At 40.9% G+C, this 25,030-nt stretch overlaps 1 protein-coding gene across 7 annotated transcripts in view; it reads left to right on the forward strand.

Moving 5' to 3' along the window:
• The first annotated feature begins 455 nt into the window (after positions 1 to 455).
• The window catches only part of chd5 (chromodomain helicase DNA binding protein 5), a 48,142-nt gene continuing 23,567 nt past the window's right edge, over positions 456 to 25,030 (forward strand). For 4 of the 7 annotated variants that reach the window (XM_062986140.1, XM_062986144.1, XM_062986141.1 and 1 more), the window contains exons 1-12: positions 456 to 910; positions 12,799 to 12,944; positions 19,618 to 19,797; positions 19,887 to 20,005; positions 20,911 to 21,152; positions 22,081 to 22,193; positions 22,321 to 22,447; positions 23,077 to 23,243; positions 23,414 to 23,632; positions 24,078 to 24,287; positions 24,536 to 24,747; positions 24,838 to 24,969. In XM_062986140.1, coding sequence (XP_062842210.1) covers positions 844 to 910; positions 12,799 to 12,944; positions 19,618 to 19,797; positions 19,887 to 20,005; positions 20,911 to 21,152; positions 22,081 to 22,193; positions 22,321 to 22,447; positions 23,077 to 23,243; positions 23,414 to 23,632; positions 24,078 to 24,287; positions 24,536 to 24,747; positions 24,838 to 24,969 — 1,934 coding nt within the window. In that variant the 5' untranslated portion in view covers positions 456 to 843. The remainder of the gene's footprint in view (positions 911 to 12,798; positions 12,945 to 19,617; positions 19,798 to 19,886; positions 20,006 to 20,910; positions 21,153 to 22,080; positions 22,194 to 22,320; positions 22,448 to 23,076; positions 23,244 to 23,413; positions 23,633 to 24,077; positions 24,288 to 24,535; positions 24,748 to 24,837; positions 24,970 to 25,030) is intronic. The other 3 variants (XM_062986142.1, XM_062986143.1, XM_062986146.1) reach the window with 2 other exon arrangements.

Genomic DNA, 25,030 nt, shown 5'->3' on the forward strand with positions numbered 1-25,030 from the left:
GGTGTGGCTTCCTGTACACTGAATGAACCGACATCTCACATTAAACGAGTCACTTCACAGATTCCCCCCCCCCCTGGTGGCCGCTGCCTGAATCACCGATTCATAGATTCGACTCTTTTTGTGCTTCGAACCGAATAAACCCAATCCCCGAAAAGAATCATTTGGCATGTCCTGATTCCGTTTTTTTGACAGCCAGCGTGTGTCACTCGGACATGTGCACCTCTGGTTGCATTTCAGTTGTGGCACCATCGGGCAGTATGGTCAGTTCACCCAGATCTGACATCTGATTCAGGTTAACTAATGCTTTGAAGCTGCTGCTGCTGCTGGTAGGTTTCCGGTTGGGAAGGCGGGTTTAAGGGGTGCAACTTTTCTCCGGCACGTATCCCCACGTAACCTCGGATTCCCGAACCGGACTCGAACGCGAGCAGGACAATGTGAGTGAGAGATGAGGGGGCACTGTTTACACACACACACACACACACACACACACACACACACACACACGGCTTTGATCTCACTACTAGTCGGACCTGGTTACCAGGGCAGCACTACTAACTAGTTGCCTGGGAAATTATGGGATGGATTGCCATGGCAACAGACCAGACGTCACAAGCTGGGCATGTGTGTTCCATTTTCGGCTCTTATTTTCAGACCGGAGGATTTTGGATAGAGGAGGGATTTTTTGGAACCGGCATATTCTTTTCCGCATGTATATCATAACAAGGATTTAAGGAATTAAGCTCGGGTTAGGCCGGACGTGTCCTATTCACCCAGTGCTTTAGGAGTTTGCGCCACTTTTTTTTTGCCCATCGCTCGGATGTGATTGTGGGGAATGCGGTGAAGATGCCCGGATCCCTGAGCAACGAGGAAGAGGGCCAGGACGATTTGGATTTTGAAGACGACGTGCCAGGTGAGACGAGTAAAGTGGCCAAGAGAGGAGGAGGAGGAGGAGGGAGGTAGTTTGATGCCTGCTGCCTGGCATCACGCTGGCACAATGCAGCATGATGGCATTGTGCCACCATAAGGGCTTGAACTCTTTAGACAAGAAGGGCTTGAGTTCCAGGAAAGCACAGTATCCTAACAATCTTATTAAAGCATATTCATCTGCATGATCTCTGTTTTCTTTGTGTGTGTGTTTTTTTTTTTTTGCCATGGCACGGTTAGATTGGCACGATTCCTGGCACGGGCGAGTCTAACCTACGTGCCTTTGTGCTTCTAGCCTAATCATTTGTGCACTTAGCTCCTGCATATTCTTTGCATATAAATGACACATTAGGCTAGACGCAGTTTCAATCTAATGGTGCAATGCATTAAAAACAACATCTGCATTATTTTCAACCACCATCACATTTTGCATGTGTTCATATAAAATTTTTTTGGTTTAAGTGCAGAATCTTTCGTTTCAGACTGTAACAGTTTCTCCCAAAGAGCCACGTGTGACAGGAAAACACCACCACCTTCTTCACCCACCTCTAACTTTTAATTTAACATCTCACACTATTGGAAAGCAGTAACACAGTGCTGCCAAACTGGGCGGTTCCAGTCTAGACTGATAAAAATAGCCTTTGCATTTGAATTACTAGTTTAATGATGGTTTGTACTAAACTGAGAGGTTTTTTTTGTTCACTGTTGGAATGGAATTGTTCTTGGAGAGTTTTTTCTACCTTTAATGTCCCATCAGAACCAGTCATTTTTGTCAGTAAAATAAACTAGAGTGGCACAGTGGTCCTGGGAGTCTGGGTTTGATTTTTGCCACCGGTCACTGTCTGTGAGAAGTTTTTTGATCTCTTCCTGTAGGTTTCCCTGTAGTGAAGACCCCTCCCTACCCCCAAAACAAGTAGAAAACTAAGTAAATGTATACATATGTGCTGCCCAGTGAATGGTGCCCTGTCCAGGCTGTATACTTGTATTTTGGGTCACACAAATAGTGAAAATGATTTAATAATGTATGTATAATCTATGTAGAGTTTAGCTTGGCAAAACAGCCCAAATCCTTTATAATATTATGTGTATTTTTATATAATGAATACAGCAATCTTTGACAAAAAGTGGTAGAAAAGATTGCTTATATTATTATATTAATATTATTTTTATATATATTATATATTATTATTATATAACCATATTTATATGACAGATTTGTTTTAATATGACAGTGGTCATGTTTAGTTGGTTCTGTATGAATAAAATGTTTCTAGGTCTGCTCGTATTGGTCACAGGTATAAAAATAGGGATTGAGCCCTGGTCATTCTTGCTGTGAGGTGACAGCACTACCCACTAGGCCACCAGGCTGCCCACTGGGGGGATTTTTTTAATGCAAAAGAGCATTCATAAGGTGGATTTTGAGATTTTGAGTTCTTCCACACCAGACACTTTGTGGAAACAGCTTAGGAAATGCTGCCACAGCCTAGGAGATGCCCAAAGTTGAAAGCACAACACTGCCTATTTTGGAATATTATGCTGTAGTCTTAAGAATTCCTTGGAATTGCATACCACTATTCCTTCCCTATCAAGCTTTTTCTGCTCCAAGGCAGTCCAAGGCAGCGTGCTTTACATCACTTCAGCCAACACTTGGCATTGTGCCTAGTGATCTTAGGTCATAAAAACCCAAACCATTAAGCTTCACATGAGCGTCTCTTGTGCTTTTACTGAATATGGGTACTTTGTGTTCTAAATAATAAACTGGGCATATTGCTTTGTGGTTGCGTTGCTTCTTAATGTTTTTACAGTTGACGGGGTATCTTTTGCACGACAGAAATTTGAAAATGACCTGTTGGTAAGGTGCCATCCTATGACAGATACACATGTTTGTAAATATAGCATGGTTGTACGCTGAAGTTATGTGTCCAGCAAAAGGGTGTGGATGTATTTTTTCCTATACTTCTATCACTACGTTTATTAAAGGGCACCGCAGTAAATTAGACTAGCCTTTTGCTGCTGGGATTCAGAGTTTAAATCCCCATTGATGCTATCGGCCAGCTGAATGAGTCGTCGATGATTTAAAGGATTCTAATCATTCACCACCCAACAAAAGTTAGTACAGATTGTTTAATCCGAATTTGGATCTGTTAGACTGACAGGTTGTACCTTCAGAGCATGTGCAACCATTTCTTCAGAGTCAAAAGATGGTTTGCTTTACACTACTTACGATAAACTACGGTTTGGCATTGTGCATGGTAATCTTAGGCTTGGGCACAACTTCTTGGTGAGGGAAACCCAATCCGTAAAGCTACAGACAATCTGACTTGTTTGAAAGGTGCCATCCAATGACCTCTGCTGTGATTGTTGGTAGACATTGCATGGCTTGAGTTCATGCACCTAGTGTGGTGGAATTGTATTCCTTAGATCATATAGTGTGATTGTAGGTTCTAATTCCCCTGGATTAGGAGTTTTAATGTTGCTTTTTATACACTTAAGGAATCGAGGGAGCTAAACAAGAGCTCCTAAACTGGACTCATCAATCTGGCTGTCAGATCAGTCTTTCCTTCCCTCCAGGGTTCTGGTGCCCTGCTGTGAGAGATGTGATGAAGTGCTTCATAGCCAGGCCACAGCCATGCTTTTTTATACCACCATGGCATCAATAAAATCAATACATTCATTTTATTTTTGTTTGCTTTTAGCCAACCTTGCTCCCTCCAAATTAATATTAGGTTTGACAGGAGCCACCCTTAAAACCATCGCTTTAGTGATTTGGCTTCTTATTAACATTTAATTTATAATAAGTGCAGAAAGATACATTCACATTGTGCATTGGGAATCAGGTATGGATTCTGCACATGGCATGTGTGACTGCAATACCGACTGAATATATTGTGAGAGGGATGTGGAGTGTTTGCTTTTCATTTATTTCAGAAAATGCCATTAAGAAGTGCTGAAGGCTATTCTCACGAGTGTGCGAATCAGAATACCATCGCAGCATTCAGAACGTCTTGTAGCAGAATTTCAAAATAATTATAAAAGAAATAATAATAAAAAAATTGAGGATTTTTTCATGCTTAATTTTGGCTTTCATTGGCAAAATGAAAGAACAGGTAATTGTTACTAATCAAAATAATACATATTAATAATAATACTAATACTAAAAATAAATAATACTAAATAAATAGTAATAAATAATACTATTTATTTAATTATTTGTATGTTTTATATAGCTGAAAAATAGATCAGGAACATTACACCACACCACACTACACTACACACCCCTCATTAAATATTTACAAATGTTGGCACTTTGGTGGTGCAGAATTCTAATACACTTGCCCACCACAGCAGAGACTCGTCTCTCTGGTTTGAGTTCCAGTGGTACCACCAATGATCTCAATGATCAACAGACACAGTTGGGCATGTCTGGAGGATAGGAATTCTTCTCCTCACCACTGCAACATTGGCTTCTACCCTCTGTCGAGGTGCTGGCATGAATACAGAGGGAAAAGCTTGGTCCACCATACATGTTGGGATTTACTGTAAATTGGACAGGCATACACATACGGACAATAAGTAGGAATGTAACGATACACTCTACCCGCAATGCGATTCACGATACGATTTTTTCCCGATTTTTTAAACTGAAATTGCTTTTATTATTTCTCCTAAAAAAAGAAAATTAAATACTTTATTTGTGATTATCTTTTATTTATCTAAATAATGAATTCTGAGGTAGGTACAAACTATGCAAAACAATTTTGAACTAAGCCCAATTTTGCTGAAAATCCCGAATTTGGCTACCAGGCGTATAGCGCCAGTGACGTCAACCAGGCGAGGTGTATAGCGCCAGTGCCCTTTGCTGTTTAAAGTTAATATCGATTCATTATACATGTCAAATCGATTTAAATTGTGGAATTTTTGAATCGGTTATTAACTTGTAGTGAATCATTACATCCCTAACAATTAGTATTTATAAATGGTGGAGAAATTGATGTTTATTTAATTGATGGAGAAATAAAGTATTTAGGCACAACTTAACATTATTAAAGCTGCTGTTGGCAGTTACTGCATCAAGATGGTAAGAAATGATGAAATATTAAGCTGTTTGCAGCACTGGGGTTTAAATTGTGGCCCAATACACATCACTGGTGTATGTTTAGGCCAGTTGGTGGGATGGTGTATAGATCTTGTTTTGCTGTCCCCAGCTTGTTTTGTGTTTCCTTTCTTATTTCTTTTTTTCTGAGGACTGGGTTGTCGCAGATTCTCTAAGCAGCTTGCCATTGCCATATTGTGACAACCAGTTGTCATTTCTGCTCCATCCCCTTTCAATCCATTTTTGCTGTCATGGGCTGCAGATGTTTCTACTTATTTTTACTTTTCTGCCTTTTAGTCACATGTTTAAAAAAAAAAAAAACTTTTCTTTTTCTCCCGACTTTCTAGCGCGTCCAATTGCCTGATTGCATCATGCGTCCTCTTCGCTAATGCCGACCCCCGCTCTGATTTGAGGAGAACGAAGCTAACCCACGCCCCCTCCGACATGTGGGCAGCAGCCATATGCATTTTGTCCCCCACATTAGGCGAGAGCATATATGCGAATCCTTGTTTACGGAAAGACACACCCTGATCCGCACTCTTTCCCTACCTCTGTGCAGGCGCCATCAATCAGCCAGCAGAGGTCGTAGTTGCATCAGTCACGAGGAGTCCCTATCCCGCTTAATATGAACAACAGGCCAATCGTTGTTCATGCGGCCGCTCAATCCAGCCGGATGGCAGAGCTGAGATTCGATACGATGTATTTGAAATCCTAGCTCTGGTGCGCTAGCGTGTGTTTTTACCGCTGCGCCATCTGAGCGGCCTTTGAGTTGCTGCCGAGCACGATGGCCAATCCTGGCTAGATTTGCCATTGTTCTACATTTTCTTAATTTGGAGGTAATGGCTTTCGCAGTGGTACAGTGAAGTCCCAGAGCCTTAAAATGCATTTAACATGATTGTGTTTCTTCTGTTTGAAAGTTAAGGTGACTGCTTGACTATAATGAGAGTAAGATGCATGTTAAATAACTTGAAAAGCCTTTTTTCCTGTTTGGTTTAATGATCAGACAAACATGCCATATCAAAGACAATTAAAATAGGGAAAAATTTAGTTTCACACCACGGTAAAATATAAAGGCTTTAAACACTGCAGAACTCAAGATGTACCCGCAGCAGGAGAACTGCAGTGATCACTGATGCATGCTTCATAAACGAGGACTTAAAACGAAAACAAAATGAGCTCTGGAAAATGCCGGGGAAATGATTAAAATGTGGTAGTAGATGCTCACTTTCAAGGACGTTTTAGACGTTTTGATGTTTTTTGTGCAGTTTTGTTCCTGTTGCCTTTTATTTTATTAAAGTAGCATGAGCTGCCATGTAACTGATTCATTTTCATTTATTCATTTACACCGATCAGCCATAACATTAAAACCACCTCCTTGTTTCTACACTCTTTGTCTATTTTATCAGCTCCATTTACCATATAAAAGCACTTTACTGCTTTAGCCTGTTTTCACCCTGTTCTTCAATGATCAGGACCCCCACAGGACCACCACAGAGCAGGTATTATTTAGGTGGTGGATGATCTCAACACTGCAGTGACACTGACATGGTGGTGGTTTGTTAGTGTTTGTTGTGCTGGTATGAGTGTCCACTCACTGTCCACTTTTTAAATACCGTGTCCACTCACTGTCCACTCTATTAGACACTCCTACCTAGTTGGTCCACCTTGTAGATGTAAAGTCAGAGACGATCGCTCATCTATTGCTGCTGTTTGAGTTGATTATCTTCTAGACCTTCATCAGTGGTCACAGGATGCTCCCCACGGGGTGCTGTTGGCTGGATGTTTTTGGTTGGTGGACTGTTCTCAGTCCAGCAGTGACAGTGAGGTGTTTAAAAACTCCATCAGCATTGCTGTGTCTGATCCACTCATACCAGCACAACACAAGCGAACACACCACCACATGTCATTGAGAATAATACCTGCTCTGTGGTGGTCCTGTGGGGGTCCTGACCATTAAAGAACAGCATGAAAGGGGGCTAACAAGGCATGCATGGAAACAGATGGACTACAGTCAGTAATTGTAGAACTACAAAGTGCTTCTATACGGTAAGTGGAGCTGATAAAATGGACAGTGAGTGTAAAAACAAGGAGGTGGTTTTAATGTTATGACTGATGGGTGTATTTTCTAGGCTTTACAACAGCTTTCTGGGCAGCACGGTGGCTCGGTGGGTAGCGCTGTCGCCTCACAGCAAGAAGGTCCTGGGTTCGATCCCCAGGTGGGGAGGCCCGGTTCCTTTCTGTGTGGAGTTTGCATGTTCTCCCCGTGTCCGCGTGGGTTTACTCCGGGTGCTCCGGTTTCCTCCCACAGTCCAAAGACATGCCAGTGAGGTGAATTGGAGACACTAAATTGTCCATGTGTTTGATATAACCTTGTGAGCTGATGAATCTTGTGTAATGAGTAACTACCGTTCCTGCCATGAATGTAACCAAAGTGTAAAACATGACGTTAAAATCCAAATAAACAAACAACAGCTTTTTTGTGGTGGGTCTGATTGGTAGTAACTGGGTGCTAGGCAGTAACAGACCCCAAACAGGATGCCAATCCTTTGTCGGGACTTGACCATATCCCCCTCTTCCCCAGTCATTTACATGTACATTTTTGGCATTTAGCAGACACTTATATCCAAAGTGACTTACAGTATATAGTCTAAGCAATTGATGGGTAAGGACCCAGCAGTGGAAACCTGGCAGTGGTGTGTTTTGAACCAGCAACCTTTTGATTACTAGTCCAGTACCTTACCTGCTAGGTCACAACTACCCAACAGTCATACCCAATCATGTGTGTTCGAGATTCCTGACTGACTGTTAGCAACACTGCAGATTTAAACCCATTTTACATCAAAAAAATCATCTAGCATTTAGAGTTTTTATAAATATTGAACAATATGCTATTTGTGTTATATATTTAAGTTCTGTCCTGCACTCCTGAAATCTGACTTTTTGTAGCTGCCCATATTTGATTGCCTGCAAAGCCAAAGTTCCGCTCCACAGAACTCAGCAGTCACTCTTCTCTGTGCTAGTGCCCAGGTGGCAGAATGAACTTCTGTGTGTTGGAACAGCTAAGTCTGTTGTCGTTATATACCATTATATATAATGGTAGATTTCCCAATGATCTGCATGTTCTCTATTTTGAGGTAATGGCTTTCACAGTGGTACAGTGATGTCCCAGAGCCTTAACATGCATTAATAAGCCCTTTTTTTATTAAAATTCGAAAACAATTGGGGCTCAATGTTTCTTCTGTTTAAATGTAACTGAAAGTTGACTGCTTGACTTTAATGGTAAAGTTTAAAAATAAGTGGATTCATCCTCTACAGTAGTGAATGAAATCAAGCTAAACGATTACTGAACTGGTGGACTGAGTAACCAAAAGGGCCGCGACGATGAGCTCTGGAAGATGGCGGAAAAAAATTGAATAAATGTGGTTGTAGATGGTCACTTTCAAACAGGTTTTAGATGTTTAAATGTTGATTTGTGCGGGTTTGTTCCTGTCACCTTTTATTTAATGAAAAAAACCTCACGACCTACTGTTTTATTTATGTATTTAAGAAAACGAACCTTTTTACCTTACTTTTACTAGCTTCTGCTTATTAAAACATCAACAAAAAACTGCTTATATTTTTTTCTGATAGTTTAGCAGCAGATTTGTGTTTGGACTATTTGTCTACTTGTATTAGAATAAAAAAGAAAAGCTTTTTAGTGACTTGCTCTGGATAATAATAGCTGGTCAATGCTGTAAATGTAAATTCTAATCACTCTTATATCCTTCTGTCATCTCATTTTATTTAGTCAGTTCACACGCCCAAAATTTACTGGCTTGTGCTTTGTGGTTTGGAAGCTTTAATATCATGTTTTGTTTCATTTTGCTTTATTTGTAATCACCGGCTGACAGAACCTTTAATCACAACCTTGACAGCCTTGGCCATCCCCTCTCAGACACAGCCAATCATGTCTGTATGTAGACGCTTGACTGGCTGGTAGCACCACTGGGCATTCAAGCCCAACACCCTATTAACCTGGTCAGGGTTTTGATGGGTCTCAAACCCTGGATATTATTTTGTTCAATTTAAAGGCAGCATTGGGCATATCTTTACTATCAAATAGTGATGGCTGAAGGGTTTCCCTAATGTAGTTCTTCTCAAGGTTCCTTTTTATTTTAGTGCCAGCCAAGATCTGAACTAAATGTGTATTTTTATTGCAATTGTTTATTAATAACCACAGCAGACTTATCAGTCTTAATATTGTGTGTAAGGTTAATATTACAACTGGTTTTCAGTCACTCATTTACTGCTTTATCCTGATCAGGGTCACTGTGGATGTAATTCATTTGGTGAAAAGCAGAAAACACCCAGGACCAGTGGTGTATAAAGTATAAAAGTACAAGTATCTTACCAGAAATTTACTTTGAGTAAATTTACTTTGACTAAGTTAGTCACGTCTTAGAATATTATTTGAGTAAAAGTCTTGAAGTATCTGATGTTTAGTGTACTTAAGTATCAAAAGTAATTTTCTGATATTAAATGTACTTATTAGTATTAGAAGTAGAAGTCTGTTAGCCGCTCAGGTGGCGCAGCGGTAAAACACGCTAGCACTTCAGAGCTGGGATTTCTAATACATCCTATTGAATCTCAGCTCTGCCATCCGGCTGAGCTGGGTGGCTATATGAACAATGGTTGGCTTGTTGTTCATACAGGGAGGGAGCCGGATAGGGACCTCATAACTGATGCAATTATGACCTCTGCTGGCTGATTAATGGCATCTGCACAGAGTTGAGGAATAATGTGATCAGGGTGTGGCTCTCCATACACAAGGCTGATCCGCGGGTGAAAAGATGCAGTGGGTACTGCTCACGTCTCGGAGGGGGCGTGTGTCAGTTCGCTCTCCTCAATTGGGGCGGGGGTCAGCACCAGTAGAGAGGAAGCATAACGCAAAAAAAAAAATGGAAGTAGAAGTCTGTTGAGTGTTGATTAACAGTATTTACTTGTACTTAAGTACATTAAACATCACATACTTTAAGACTTTTACTCATGTAATATTTTGGAAGGTCACTTACACCACTGTATCAAAGTAAATGTCTGGTAAGATACTTGCACTTTTATACAGACAGGTGGCCAGTCACTCAAGGCAGACATACACCCACAAACACTCACACGTAGGGCAATTTTTAGTTGCACCAATTAACCTGACTGCATGTCTTAAGACTTGTGGGAGGAAACCCACACAGACACAGGGAGGGGAAATTCCTAATACCATAAAATTCTCCAGAAATGTGTCTTTTCGACATTTTTGCATTTCCTTGTTATATTTCCCAGACCGACCTGGGTTAATGGGACATCCATAGCTAAACATTAATGTGCAGTAAGTGTGCACTCCCCTAACGTATAGTACTGCTAAGAGTCAAGCTCAAATCGCTGAGCAGCTGTGCTCAAACACCCTCAAATGCCCTCTCAAGGAGCGGCTAAATGGAGGTTAAGTGGATTTTAAGGATATGGTGCAGGAGATAGAGAAAGCCCCTTTTCATCGGTTCCCCCGGGGGCACACTAGGCTGCGGTTCTGGGTTTTAAGACGTGCTGTGGATCTCATGAGGTACAATCGGAGCAGCAGCGTTTACAGGCTGAAGGCAAGATGTATGTACCAGTTTACAGGCGCAGTTTGTCTAAATTTCATTCAAAAAATTTTAGGTATGCAACTGGCACATGTGACTAAACGCCCAGTTTAGTCAAGTACAAAGCCAGCAAAAAAAAAATACAAAAGCAGTGATTTATAAATTATTTTAACTACTATCAGATAAAAAAAAATTATAACAAAATAATAATAATAATATTTTTGTATATACGACTGCACCCTTCATTGTACGTAACACACCGATCAGCTATAACATTAAACCACCTCCTGGTTTCTACACTCACTGTCCATTTTATCAGCTCCACTTACCATAAAGGAGCACTTTGTAGTTCTACAATTACTGACTGTAGTCCATCTATTTCTCTACATACCTTTTAAGCCTCCTTTTACTCTGTTCTTCAATGGCCAGGACCCCCACAGGACCACCACAGAGCAGGTATTATTTAGGTCGTGGATCATTCTCAGCACTGCAGTGACACTGACATGGTGGTGGTGTGTTAGTGTGTGTTGTGCTGGTATGAGTGGATCAGACACAGCAGCACTGCTGGAGTTTTTAAATACCGTGTCCACTCACTGTCCACTCTATTAGACACTCCTACCTAGTCGGTCCACCTTGTAGATGTAAAGTCAGAGACGATCGCTCATCTATTGCTGCTGTTTGAGTTGGTCATCTTCGAGACCTTCATCAGTGGTCACAGGACGCTGCCCACAAGGCGCTGTTGGCTGGATATTTTTGGTTGGTGGACTATTCTCAGTCCAGCAGTGACAGTGAGGTGTTTAAAAACTGCATCAGCGCTGCTGTGTCTGATCCACTCATACCAGCACAACACACACTAACACACCACCACCATGTCAGTGTCACTGCAGTGCTGAGAATGATCCACCACCTAAATATTACCTGCTCTGTGGTGGTCCAGTGGGGGTCCTGACCATTGAAGAACAGGATGAAAGCAGGCTTAAAAAGTATGTAGAGAAACAGATGGACTACAGTCAGTAATTGTAGAACTACAAAGTTCTTTTATATGATGTTAAGTGGAGCTGATAAAATGTACAGTGAGTGTAGAAACAAGGATGTGGTCATAATGTTATGCATAATCGGTGTATAATTTTATCCATTAATCTATACTTAATTACTAGGGCTGTCAAACGATTAAAATTTTTAATCGCGATTAATCTCAGAATTTCATATAGTTAATCGCGATTAATCGCATTAAATAAAATCTGTGTAAATGTTATAGAAAACAAGGTTTTTTAAGTGAAATGTGAAAAGTGGACGTTTCTACACGAAGTGAGTGTGTTTTGACCCTTTTGGGGCTTCCATAGTTCATGGACTAGCGTGCTTGACTCCGGTATTCAGTGCCGTAACAGATTAAGTTAATAAAGTGTTTTGCTCCCGATAACTTGTGAATATACCGTGTATTTATTTCTTTATTATGCAAGTGCATCCCTACGACGCTCAGTTATATTATTTTAACAAACCGCAAATGAACAACGGTGGCAAGTCCGACATTAAAACGTTGGTTCTACCAGTCAAGTCTCAACATGAACTAGAATTTGCGTTAACGGCACTATTTTTTTTAATCGCGTTAAATTGAGATTGCGTTAATGCGTTATTATCGCGTTAACTTCGACAGCCCTATTAATTACCCATAATGACAACATGAAAACATATTTTTGGAGTTTTCACATGTGGTCAGGTGCACTCTGATTGCTTTAATTATTCCTGGAATGTGTCTATAACTCAACTGGTGTTCATCTCTCTCAATTTGATAGTTTGTAAAGGTAGACACCTGACTCTGTAAGGGCCCACAAATTACACTGTGTTGTCAGGACAAAAAACAAGCCATGACGTCCAAAGAACTAACCGTGGATCTCCGTAAATTGGTGTAAATTGGAGCAGGGTAAGGGGAGAACCTGTTGGATGGACAATCATCTCTGTAGCATTCCAGAAATCATGGCTTAATGGAGGAGTACATTGGCAACATGAGAAAAAAAGATTCACTGAGATTTGTCATTCTCATGTTTGATTTTCTGTAAAACCCACTTGGACTACTGAAAACCAGTGAGGAACCAAGGTTCCCAGGACCCTGGAGCGTTTGGCACATGTGCTACCTTCTAACTTTGTGCATATATTAATCCTAATATTAATGTCTTGCAGATGAGGATGATGAGGGCAACCGTGTCCGTGACCTTTCACCGGTGGAGCGCTTCTTTTCCGATGATGACTCCATCAAACAGAAAAAGAAGAAACCCAGTAAGCAAAAGGAGGGCAGGACGCCCAAAGTAAAAAAGAAGAAGAAAGAGGTAAGATTGTTCACCCTACATTAAAACCAGCAGCGACTTTTTGTCTCTTGTTGCCCAAATTGCTGATCACTCATTGCTCTGTGTTCACACTGGCAGCGTCATCATTGCCCTTAGTTGCCATGGTTTAAAAGCAAAAATAAAACAGCAATGGCAGTACTAGCCATGGTAGCACAGCGTATTTACAGGCTAGTAAATACAGAGTGTATAGAAGTCAGATTCCTTCCCACCCGGTTTTTACCAAAAATCAGACATGTTTGAGAACACAAAAACGCAAACAGTAATGATTTATAAATAATTTTAACTACTACCAGTTTACAAAATAATTTTGTGTATACAGCGGAGGTATTCAGACCTCTTGACTGTTCGCACACTTTATTGTGCTGTGGATTTGATTCTGAATTAATATAATTGCCATTTTATCCATGAATCTACACTTAATCACCCATAACAACAAAGTAAAAACATGTTTTTGGAGTTTTCAAAAAGTTAATTAAAAGTTAAATAAGAAATCCTGAAAGGATGCTTACGTGGCGCAGCGGTAAAATACGCTAGCACACCAGAGCTGAGATTTCAAAGACATTGTTTCAAATCTCAGCTCTGCCATCCGGCTGGGATGGACGGCTGTTGTTCGTAGGTTGGGAAAAGCTGGACCGGGTTCCTCATAACTGGTGCAATTATGACCTCTGCTGGCTGATTGATAATGCTGATCAGGGTGTGGCTCTCCATGCACAAGGCTGATCCGCATATGAACTCGCCTCGTGCAGGTGAATAGATGCAGTCGGTTTTGAGCATGTGTTGGAGGGGGCGTGTGTCAGTTGCAGTGCTCCTCAGTCAGCAGTGTAGGGTTGTATTGGTACAGAGGAAGCGTAATGCAATCGCGGTAATTGGATATGACTAGATTAGGGAGAAAATTTGGGTAAAAATTGAAAAAAAACCCCTGTTTCTTTTAACTATAAAAAAAAAATCTGTTGGGTTTAAATAAAATGTGTTGTGAAATTTAAATGTAAGGTTTGCGTTTAGCTATATAACATTTTTTATTCATGTAGCATTCAAGTGTCTCACATTTACTGGTTATTTGCACTATTATTATAAACATTGTCACAAATTTCTACTACCACACTCCAAAATCTTGTGGAAATACTTCTCAGAAATGCTATAATAGCCTCAAGCAGAGGACTCCATATTGATGGCATGTTCAGCAAGCTATTAGGTCAGGTGTCCACATACTTTTGGGTATGTAGTGCACATTGCAAGATCTGCAAGACTCTACAAGATGAATGGATTTTCCCACTTCTTATAGTCGGAGAATCCTGTAAACTGCTTTAATCTGATCAGAGCGGTCAGTTGGTCAGTGGCTCAGATTCAGCCGGAGTGGCTGAGCTGAAATCACGGAGCGATTCCTCTGTTTATGTCACTCGATTGCTTGAGCTTTCTGTTAGCATTGCTGCATCGCTACCTATCGGCTGTTGTTTGTTTTCCTATTTTGATCGTATACTTGGTAAAAGCATATCTGGCAGCTAATAAAGCCAGTATTTTTTAAAATGCCAGTCAGTTTCACGTAATATAAAAACCCATTTTCTATTATGAAATACTTGAAGCTTTGGCAGGTTGGTGGTGTTCTGCTGTTCTCAGTTCTCATCACAGATTTTGCATGCACAGATGGGCTCGAACCAGATCCGGGTACTCGCACACACAGAACACTCTTGAGAGTTCAACTCTCAATTCTGCTACCGGCATGCTGGGCGTCTATAAGGACAATGATTGGCTCGTCCATTGGGTTGGAAGCTGCTGGCTGATTGATATGGGCTTACCTCGTGCAGATGGAAAGATGCATTAGGCAACTGCACATGTGTCAGAGGGGGCGAGTGTTAGTCACGGCTCTCCTCGGTCAGGAGTGGAAGTCAGCAGCAATAGAGTAAATAGTAAGTACAGTAGACCCTTGAGTTACGAACCGTTTACCATACAAACATTTTGGGTTACGAACGATCTTTTTCAACTTAACGTACGAACAAATTTCGGAATTCGCTAAACATGTGACGTCACGAACAAGTTGACTTCGACCGTCTCTCTCTCTATATATATATACAGTGAGCAAACATTCGGACAGTGGATGGTGTTTTTTCGGTGTTTTCTTTATATTTTGTAAAATTCTATATTAAAATGGCCTCAAAGAATGTGCAGAGAAAGTATGGTACAGCACACGTACTGTACTGAGATGTGATGTGATGTGTTTTTTTATGTACATTACTACTGTGTATTGTTGTTTATTATTGTTTATTACAGGAATGTCTATTCTATAATTTAAGATTTAAGGGAAAATATACTTGTATTTATAACAAAAAAGACCATTTAAGACATTAGAAAGGTTAGGTAAGGCGGGGTTTGGGAGGTCTGGCATGGATTAATTCTATTTACATTATATCTTAAGGGAAAAATAGGTTTAACTAACGAACATTTTGACTTAAGAACAGCCCTTCGGAACCAATTAAATTCGTAAGTCAAGGGTCTACTGTAGTGCCATTTGCAAGATCGATTGTCTTTCATGGGAACTGTAGGCTCTACATTTTCTTCTTGGGCCAGTGAGAGTAAATACATGTGATTAGGGCCCTACCGGGAAATTTGCTTAATTTCACTGACCTCATTTTTCAAAAATTACAGAATTCATGGATTTTTAAAGAAAAGTGCCAGATTTCATGGCAGTCATTAAATAAAACTCATAAACTGAATGATAGAATAAATGGAAGCTACAATACACAGCACAGTCTACCTTAATAGTTGAAAGATGAAAATTTTAAAATTCTCGTCCATGTTTTTACCCAACCTCCCCCCCCCTCTCAGCTGCTTTACACTGGCACAGACTACAGTGAGATGATCACGTGTGTAGAGAAGCTCACTTTTCCATTGATTATGGAATAACCAAAGGGACAAAATGCACTCAATACATAAGCACTAAACAAAACACTACAGAAAAGTCTGTTACACTAACTTAATTGCTGTATGATTGCTAGGACCGCCTCATATTGCATACGCTACTCGAATGAAAATGTTAAATCGCTAAACACAAACCTTAAATTTTGAATTTCACAGCAAATTGCATATGTCAAGGGAAACGGCTCATTACAGGATTCGTGATACGATAATAGGATAGAAATAGGACTAAGATTGGGCCGCTGGTATCACAATGGGAAAGGTCCAGAAAGCTGAATAGATAAAAGATAGAAAAAAATTTCAGTGACGTCTGTAATTACAATATACTTGTATCTGTGGTCACTTTGCTAAGGTCCACTGCAGCATTTTGCTCACCTAAGCATGTGAGCCTATTTATCTTACTACAGTGACGAGCTGTTGTTGCTCCTAGACCATTTTTACTTTACCACACTTATCTTGGCTGGGGTCCCTCCAGCAGGACATATATTTAGCAACCATACTCAATAAAAAGGTGGCATTTTTTATGACAGGGCAACTTTGTTAGTCACCAAGCTCTTCAGTAGGACCCATTCCACCCATGCCAAATGTTTGTCTAAGGGGGGGTTGGAAACAAAATGCCTATTTCTATTAATAATTTTCATTCTCCTCTCTCTTATTAATTCTCAGTTTACTTCTCTTTCTTTCTCTCTGTCTCTCTTTCTGTCTTCCTCTGTCTTTTTTCTTCCTTACCCGGGTGTGTAAATGAGATTTGTCTAGACTGGCCCTCAGAGCTCGCCCGCCGCATCCTCTGCAAAACAAGCTCGTTATGCAAACGTGCTTGATTGAGTGGCGTGCTGCCATTGGCTGCTGCAGCAGCGGAGAAGAGGGGGATGAAAAAAAAGAGAGGGTTACTATGGCAACACGGATGGCTCTATAGCTCTGCGGCATCACCGCCTTTCCCCGTTCCTTCCAGTGAAATGGGCATGCGAAGCCCGACAAATGTGCAACAGGCTGTATTTGTAATGCTCACACATCACAGTGACCGTCCACATGGTCCACGTGTTGGACCAGCTGGGGTTTTTATCGAGGACTTTTTACAACATTTGTAAAAAGTCTTTGGTGGAAATACTCTTACCACCCTAAGGGGTGATAGATTTGAATAAAGGATCTCCCAGTCTTTGCAATATGTTAATTTGTTCATCTTTAATAATAATCTTGATTAAGGTTTATTCTTGATCAGAGTTGTGGTGAACAGGGATGCGATTTGACAGGAATACCATGTGTACCTGGAGCCCATTCACAGCAGGACACCACACTTACCTATTTACTCACTCACACCTAGGGGCAATTTAGAGTGAGCGGTTCTGGAAAGACGGTTTTATTAACATGAAATGAGGTCAGAGGTGACCCTAGGTTTTTAAGTCCCATGTTGTAGTTTACATGAAATACAAGGCCAGTTTTATTTTATTAGTTTTGTTATTATTTTTTTTATTTGATTATTATTATTATTAGTTTGTTATTTTTTATTATTATTATTATATATTATTAATAATATATAATAATAATAATAAACAATGTATTAATATAGATATTATACAATTATATGAATGTATTTCTTTATTAATTAATTAATTAATTAATTAATTTTTTAATTTATCATTTTATTAACATGAAAAGAGGCCAGAGGTGACCCCAGGTTTTTAAGTCTCATGTTGAGGTGTACATGAAATACATGTACATTTGTATTTATTTTTTTATTATTATTTCATTATTACTTTTATTATATAACAAAAATAATAAATTAATAATTTATAATAGGGCGGCACGGTGGCTCAGTGGGTGGCACTGTCGCCTCACAGCAAGAAGGTCCTGGGTTCAATCCCCAGGCGGGGCTGTCCGGGTCCTTTCTGTGCGGAGTTTGCATGTTCTCCCCGTGTCTGTGTGGGTTTCCTCCGTAAGCTCCGGTTTCCTCCCACAGTCCAAAAACATGCAGTCAGGTTAACTGGAGACACTGAATTGCCCTGTAGGTGAATGGGTGTGTGTATGTTTGTATGTGTGTGTGTGTCTGCCCTGCAATGGACTGGCGCCCCGTCCAGGGTGTTACTGTGTGCCTTGCACCCATTGAAAAGCTGTGATAGGCTCCAGCAACCCCCCGCGACCCTAATTGGATAAGGGATTAAGACAGTGAGTGAGTAATTTATAATATGTTATATAATAATAAAAAAGAGCCACTTTCGCAACAGCCAGGAAAAATTTCCATATCCCACTTTGTTTTCCTTAAATGGCATGTTCATTAATACAATAAATAAATAATAATAATTAATAATAATAATATTTTTAAAGAAATTAAAATTATAATTAAAAAAATTAATAACAATTTTCTAAATTTTTGAAATTACAATTTCCTAAATATTATTATACATTTATTATTAATAATAATTTCTTTTATTTATTTATTTATTTATTTTAAATTTTCTTAATAAACATGCCAGCCAACTGGCAGATGGTGCAGAATATTCACATGGTAGGTACGTTATTGGTCTTGTATGCTGGTAAAGTAGTGAAATTCCATGACCTCCTTCCTATTCTGCAAGATTTTTAATTTATTTAATCGTTTAGCAAAACTTTATCCTGGTACGGGTGGGTCTGGAATGCAGTGACACACCCCGGACAGGACGCAAGTCTATCGCAACCAATTAGATCTATATGTAAATGTCTGATAACACAGTTGGGGATCCCAGTGATAATGGGCTACCATAATTTACTGCTGCATCATTGGTGCTTGGACGTTGAGCCAAAGTATGTTTACCATGGTGGACACCTGGTTCTAAACCTTTCTTAATGGAATTTGGGAGTCTGAACCAAAAATAAGAAGTTAAAAATACATTGCTTTATAACAATTTGGCCTATGCTGTCCAAAAGTGTATGTAGATAAAATACAAGACCCTTTTTAAAACACTAATAACATATTGCTGTTTAACCCTCTTTCCAATCAGCTATTCCAGCTACTTTAGCCACACTCATATAGACTATATATAGAATCTCCACACACAAACTCTGACAGTATACTGGCCACATTAAAGTGATTGTTGATTTGACGATGTCTTAGGTTGCCCTGCTAGAGCTGACCCAGTCAATAAGTGGTGTGTGGTGCGCTCTAGGTACTTTAACCCAAGCCACAGGCCTCTCTTCTATGCTTGATTTTTTCAGAGTGGCCAAACATGTAATGTATAATGGATCATGCTATGATCTTTGTGTTTCTCCACCACTGTTGTCAGTATCTCAACCAGACAGCAGGATCCACTTTCGCAACAGCCTGGAAAAAAAATGTATAACCCATTGTCCCTCCCTTAAAAACTATAAAAATTTAAATAAAAATTTAAAATTTTCTAACAATTATTTATTTATTTATTTATTTATTTATTTATTTTTTATTTATTTTTTATTTGTGTTTTCCATGCTGTCCCAACTTTTTCTGATTTGGGGTTGTACATTTCTTGTATGCAGATTTCTTTATTATAATGTATTCGAACCCATTTATTTTCAAATCTAAATGATCTGAATGCAGCATCGGTGATATAAATAGAAATTTAAAATACCCTTTCATGTTTGTGAGAATCTCCAACATGATGTTTGTGTACGACATTACTGTTAGTAAAATGTCTAATGGATGACTTTGACCTGAACCTGGCGCCGAGGGTTAACAGACGTTCGTTCTCTGTAATGTAACTCATAAGTGTGTACATTGATTTTTTTGCAAATCCAGGGTGGCTTCAGCGAACATGATATGTCAGGCAGGGAGGAACAGCACTCAGACAGCGAGAGCAGCAGCTACGGCACACTGAAGAAGAAAAAAAAGAAACCCAGAGAGAAAAAGGAGAAGAAGGCCAAATGGAAGAAGAACGAGGAAGATGAAGATGATGACGACGATGATGGAAATATGAAGGTAATCTATAACTAGTTTTCAAAACAGCTAAGATGTTTGTACGTTTGTAATAAATTATAATTAATCACATAATATTTTTCCTTCCTGAGGAGCCCAAGTCTTCTAGCCAGCTGATGGAAGAGTGGGGTCTTGAGGATGTGCAGTACGTTTTCTCTGAGGATGATTACAAAACCATTACCAACTACAAGGCCTTCAGCCAGTTTCTCAGGTTCCTCCAGAAAACACCTTTTTGGTTTATTCCAATAGCCAAATATATTTGTAGCTAGTATTCTTACTAGAAATACACTACAAGGCCAAAAGTATGTGGGCACCCGTCTATATAATAGAGATGTAGAGTTTCAGACACAACCATTCCTAACAGGGGTATAAAATAAATTCTGTAAGATGAATTAAAGGCTTCCAACTTTTTTGGGAAGGGTTTCTTCCCATTCCAAGGCCCCCTGTGGACAAGACAAGGTCCATAGAGGAACTGTAGCAATGAGTTCCATTGTATACCATTAAGTATACCTTTAGTGTAGCCAATTAGTCTTCCACTGCTGGGGATCCTGATTGCATCCGAGGAGGGTATATTCACCTGCCCCACGCACCCTCCAATGCATGTGCAGTCTATTATTCGCCCATGCCTCGGTGGAGTCGCACATGAGGCTCCTCCACTTCTGCACATGTGTCTCGGGCTGCCAACCAGGGTCTTTTCCCACCGAGCGGACTTTATGGCAAATTTTGTCTGCTGCAGGCACTGCCAATTGTCCTCACTAGATGGTGCCCAGCTGATCGGTAGCAGAGCTGAGATTCAAACTGGGGAGTTCAGAATCTCAGCGCTGGCGTGCTAGTGGATTATCCCGCTGTGCCACCTGGGTGCCTTAACATGCTTTGTTGACTAAATAGGCACACACAAACTTTCCAGGAGAGCCTTTCCAAGGGTTCCCCAGGCGGAGACTGTTATAGCCACAAAGACGAGCCAACTCCATATTTGAAACCGGATGTCCGACCAACTCAAAACCGGGTCTCCACATACTTTTGGCCACTGTACAATCATGAGAAAATCAGACTCACAACCAACTAACCAGGTATCCATCCTTTAAGTGCTATACATTTTATTCTTCATCACTGCAGGCCCCTCATTGCCAAGAAAAACCCCAAAATTCCCATGTCCAAAATGATGACGGTGTTGGGTGCCAAGTGGCGAGAATTCAGCGCTAACAACCCGTTCAAAGGCAGTTCGGCGACAGCCGTAGCAGCCGCGGTGGCTGCGGCGGTGGAAACGGTCAACATCACTCCCTCTATCTCCATCAGCGGCGTCCAACAGCTCTCTCCAACAGGGCAGATCAAAAAAGCCAAGACCAAAGAGGGCAAAGGTGAGAACCGTTTCACTTCCTGCTGCTGATGTTCTATACTCAGGTTCAGTCCTACAGGCAATAAATGTTTTATTCCCATGTATACCATGTTCCACATGTTGTAGTGTTACAATGTGGACATCTCTAGAATTATACACGTATGCACAAAAGTATTGGGACAATACTGGGACGTTGGAACTATATGCTTCCAACTTCGTACCAACAGTGGATGTCCGTCTTTATTCAGACTTTTTTTCTCTGCTGCTTGGTCTTTACTGTAAGATGTTTGTTTCCCAACAAATTCTGGAACTTTTCAGGACCAGGTGCATTTATATTGACATAACATGACACCAAAAAAGCTGGGACAGCGGGTAAAATGCAAATAACCAGCACAAAGTAAATAAATCTGTGAAGGCAGCATTAATTAATAATCTTTTTCAATGACAATTCAGACCTGTCTCCTATTACAATGTGTGGCACAGGCCGTCCAGCGCTGGGATTCTGAGCTCCCGGGTTTGAATCTCAGCTTTGCTCTAGCAGGTGCAGTTGGCCTCCAGTCTGCTGTGTGGGAAAAGACCGGACTAATAAGGGCTGGGGTTATCAATGCTGTGTAAGGATCTTGGTAGCCCAGGGTGCTTGCACAGAAAGTGGAAGAGCGCAGAGATCGGGGTGCAAATCCAATCCAAATCCAAAGTATGGGAGAGTAAGAAGGGATTGGTGGACTGCGCACACGTCATAGGGAGTGTGTGTCAGGCGAATGTACACCCTCCTTTGATGCCATTGGGGTCCCCAGCAGCGGATTGGCTACGCTAAAAAGGGACCTAACCTTTTTAAAAGTTGTTGATTAGTTGAGTCATTAAACAGCTTGCGGTGCTCAAAGATCTTAGTAAATCTTGGATTGCTGTCTATGACCATATGCTGTATAAATCTGTTCTTGACTGTGTCGCAGGGCCTAGTGCTAGAAAGAAGAGTAAGACTCCAAAGGACACGAAAAAGAAACCCAAAGCCAAGAAATCCAAACTGAAGGCCGGCCAGGGCAGCAAGAGGAAAAAAGCCTCCTCAGTAAGTGTGGTTTTGGTTTCAGTTAGTAGTTTCCTGTAGTAACTCAACAACTTTGGGATTAATAATTGTTATTTTTTGTGCTGGACACTCCTGGGTTCTTTAATCTTTATTCGATCATTTCCGACAGAGCGAGGACGATTTTATAGACGACTTCTCAGACTTTGACGATATCAGCATCCACAGTGCCTCCGTCAGATCCGATGCTTCGGGGGCACCAAAGAAGAAAGGACGACGAGGACGCAAAAAGAGGAAAAGTAAAAATAAAACGAAATATTTTTGTATTTGAAATACTGCTTTATGGCTGAGTTGTTGTTGCTCCTGGATGTTTCCAATTTACCACAACAGAACATATTGTTAAAAGAACTTGTTCTGTAAAAGTGTATATAATTTAAACAATGTCTAATTCCCCTCTATTGCACTGTTAATCCAGCATCCGGCAACTGTGGCTGGCCAGTGGCACCAGTGGGACTTTAACCAGGCGTTTAGCATTGTTGGGTTAACGTAATAACAACATTAACAAAAAATAACCAAAAAAATTAAACTAAATTAAAAACAATAATAATAATAATATTGACAACATCCGGTATGTCTAAGAGGCTTGGATGCCTCGATCATCATGCATTTGTTAGCAATGTTCTTGCTTTCGTGCTGATCTCACGGTTGGGAAGTTGTAGTCTAGTGGTTAAGGAACAGCACTAGTAATTGAAAGGTCACTGGTTCAAGTCCCACCACTGCCAGGTTGCTGCTGTTGGGCCCTTGAGCAAAGCTCTTAACCCTCAATTGCTTGGACAATATACTGTCACAGTACTGTAAGTCGCTTTGAATAAAAGCGTCTGCTAAATGCAGAAAATGTAAATGTTTGTGTCCGTGGCATTTGGTGAAGGAGAGGACGGAGATGGCTATGAGACGGACCATCAGGACTACTGCGAGGTGTGTCAGCAGGGAGGCGAGATCATACTGTGTGACACCTGCCCCAGAGCGTATCACCTGGTGTGTCTCGAACCCGAGCTGGAAAAAGCTCCTGAGGGCAAGTGGAGCTGCCCCCACTGTGTGAGTGAATTGCACAAGTACACCTTTACATTGTTGCTGACCTTAGCCATGCGCTTCTCTGATATAATTGGGCAGCTATTTTATTCATGACGATTATACGTATGTATGATGCTATTAGGTGAAGATTGAGAATTTTTAAGGTAACCATTTGTTCTTGTACTGCTCTGTAGGAAAAGGAAGGTATTCAGTGGGAAGCCAAGGAGGATGAAGAAGAGGAGGAGGAACCGGTGGGAGAGGAAGAGGATGACCACATGGAGTTCTGTCGAGTTTGTAAGGATGGAGGCGAGCTCCTGTGCTGCGACACGTGCCCTTCCTCCTACCACATCCACTGCCTCAACCCACCTCTGCCCGAAATCCCCAACGGAGAGTGGCTGTGCCCACGGTGCATGGTACTAACCTTGGTTTTTCCCTCTATCTAACATCTTAGGTGATGTTTTGAGAGCTTGTGTGGCGTAATTGTAAACCGTAGGCCGCTGGACATGGCAGTGCCTGAAATCTGGGGGTTCGAATCCCAGGCTGGGCTGGCCGCATAGTGTTACGTGAACCCAGCCACTCAGAGGACACATATCAGTGCACTCTTAGTGCTGGTCCCAGGCCTGGATAAATAGGAAGGTTGCATCTAGCGTAAAAACTAGGCTAAATCAAATATACGGATGAATGATCCGCTGTGGCAACCCCTAGCAGGAACAGCTTAGAGCCCCTGGATCTTGCCCAAACTGTTGCCACAAAATTTAAGGCATAACTGTTAACAACGAGTGTGACTGAAACATTTGAACTTATCATTAGGAGAAGTGTCTATATGTACTCTTATTTAATCTCATTCTACCTCTACAGTGCCCCCCTCTTAAAGGGAAAGTTCAGAAAATCCTGCACTGGATGTGGGGGGATCCTCCCTTACCCCCCGAGCCTCCGTCCACTCAGGATGGAGAGAAGAAAGAAGACGGAATGACCAGACCTCCTCTGAAGGGTCGACCAGAAAGGCTGCTGTTTGTTAAATGGGCCGGTTTGTCCTACTGGCACTGTTCCTGGGTCAACGAGCTACAGGTAGGTCATTTTAGACAGGAGACTAGACAGGATAGATATTATATTAATAAAGACATATATAAACATCAGAGAAACATCAGAGAACAAACACCCTGCAACCATCTCTGGAAGAGCACAAGCTGGTGGTTGTAGACAGTATATATATATATATATATATATATATATATATATATATATATATGTATATATATGTATATATATATATATACTGTATATATACGTATATATGTATTCTTGATCTTTTTTAGCTGGAACTCTACCACACTGTCATGTACCGGAATTACCAGCGGAAGAACGACATGGACGAGCCTCCACCGTTCGATTACGGCTCAGGAGAAGAGGAGCTCAATAATGAGAAGAGGAAGAGCAAAGACCCACAATACGCCGCCATGGAGGAGCGCTTCTACCGCTACGGCATCAAACCCGAGTGGCTCATCATTCACAGGATCGCCAACCACAGGTTCGATTGGTTGGGGGGGTCTGTGTTTACTTCTAATAGTGAATTCTAGAAGATAGCCAGTCTGATCTTCTATTTGTCTGTATCATGCAGTTTTGACAAGGATGGAGACGTCCACTACTTGATAAAATGGAGAGACCTACCGTACGATCAGTGCACTTGGGAGGTGGACGATTTCGATGTCCCGGAGTACGAGCCTTTTAAACAGGCCTACTGGGACCACAGGTAAATTCGTGGACATGTTGTAGTATCTCATTACACACAGATAAGCATGTACACCATCCTA

The sequence above is a fragment of the Trichomycterus rosablanca genome, chromosome 24 (assembly GCF_030014385.1).
Source record: "Trichomycterus rosablanca isolate fTriRos1 chromosome 24, fTriRos1.hap1, whole genome shotgun sequence".
Classification (NCBI taxonomy): Eukaryota; Metazoa; Chordata; class Actinopteri; order Siluriformes; family Trichomycteridae; genus Trichomycterus; species Trichomycterus rosablanca.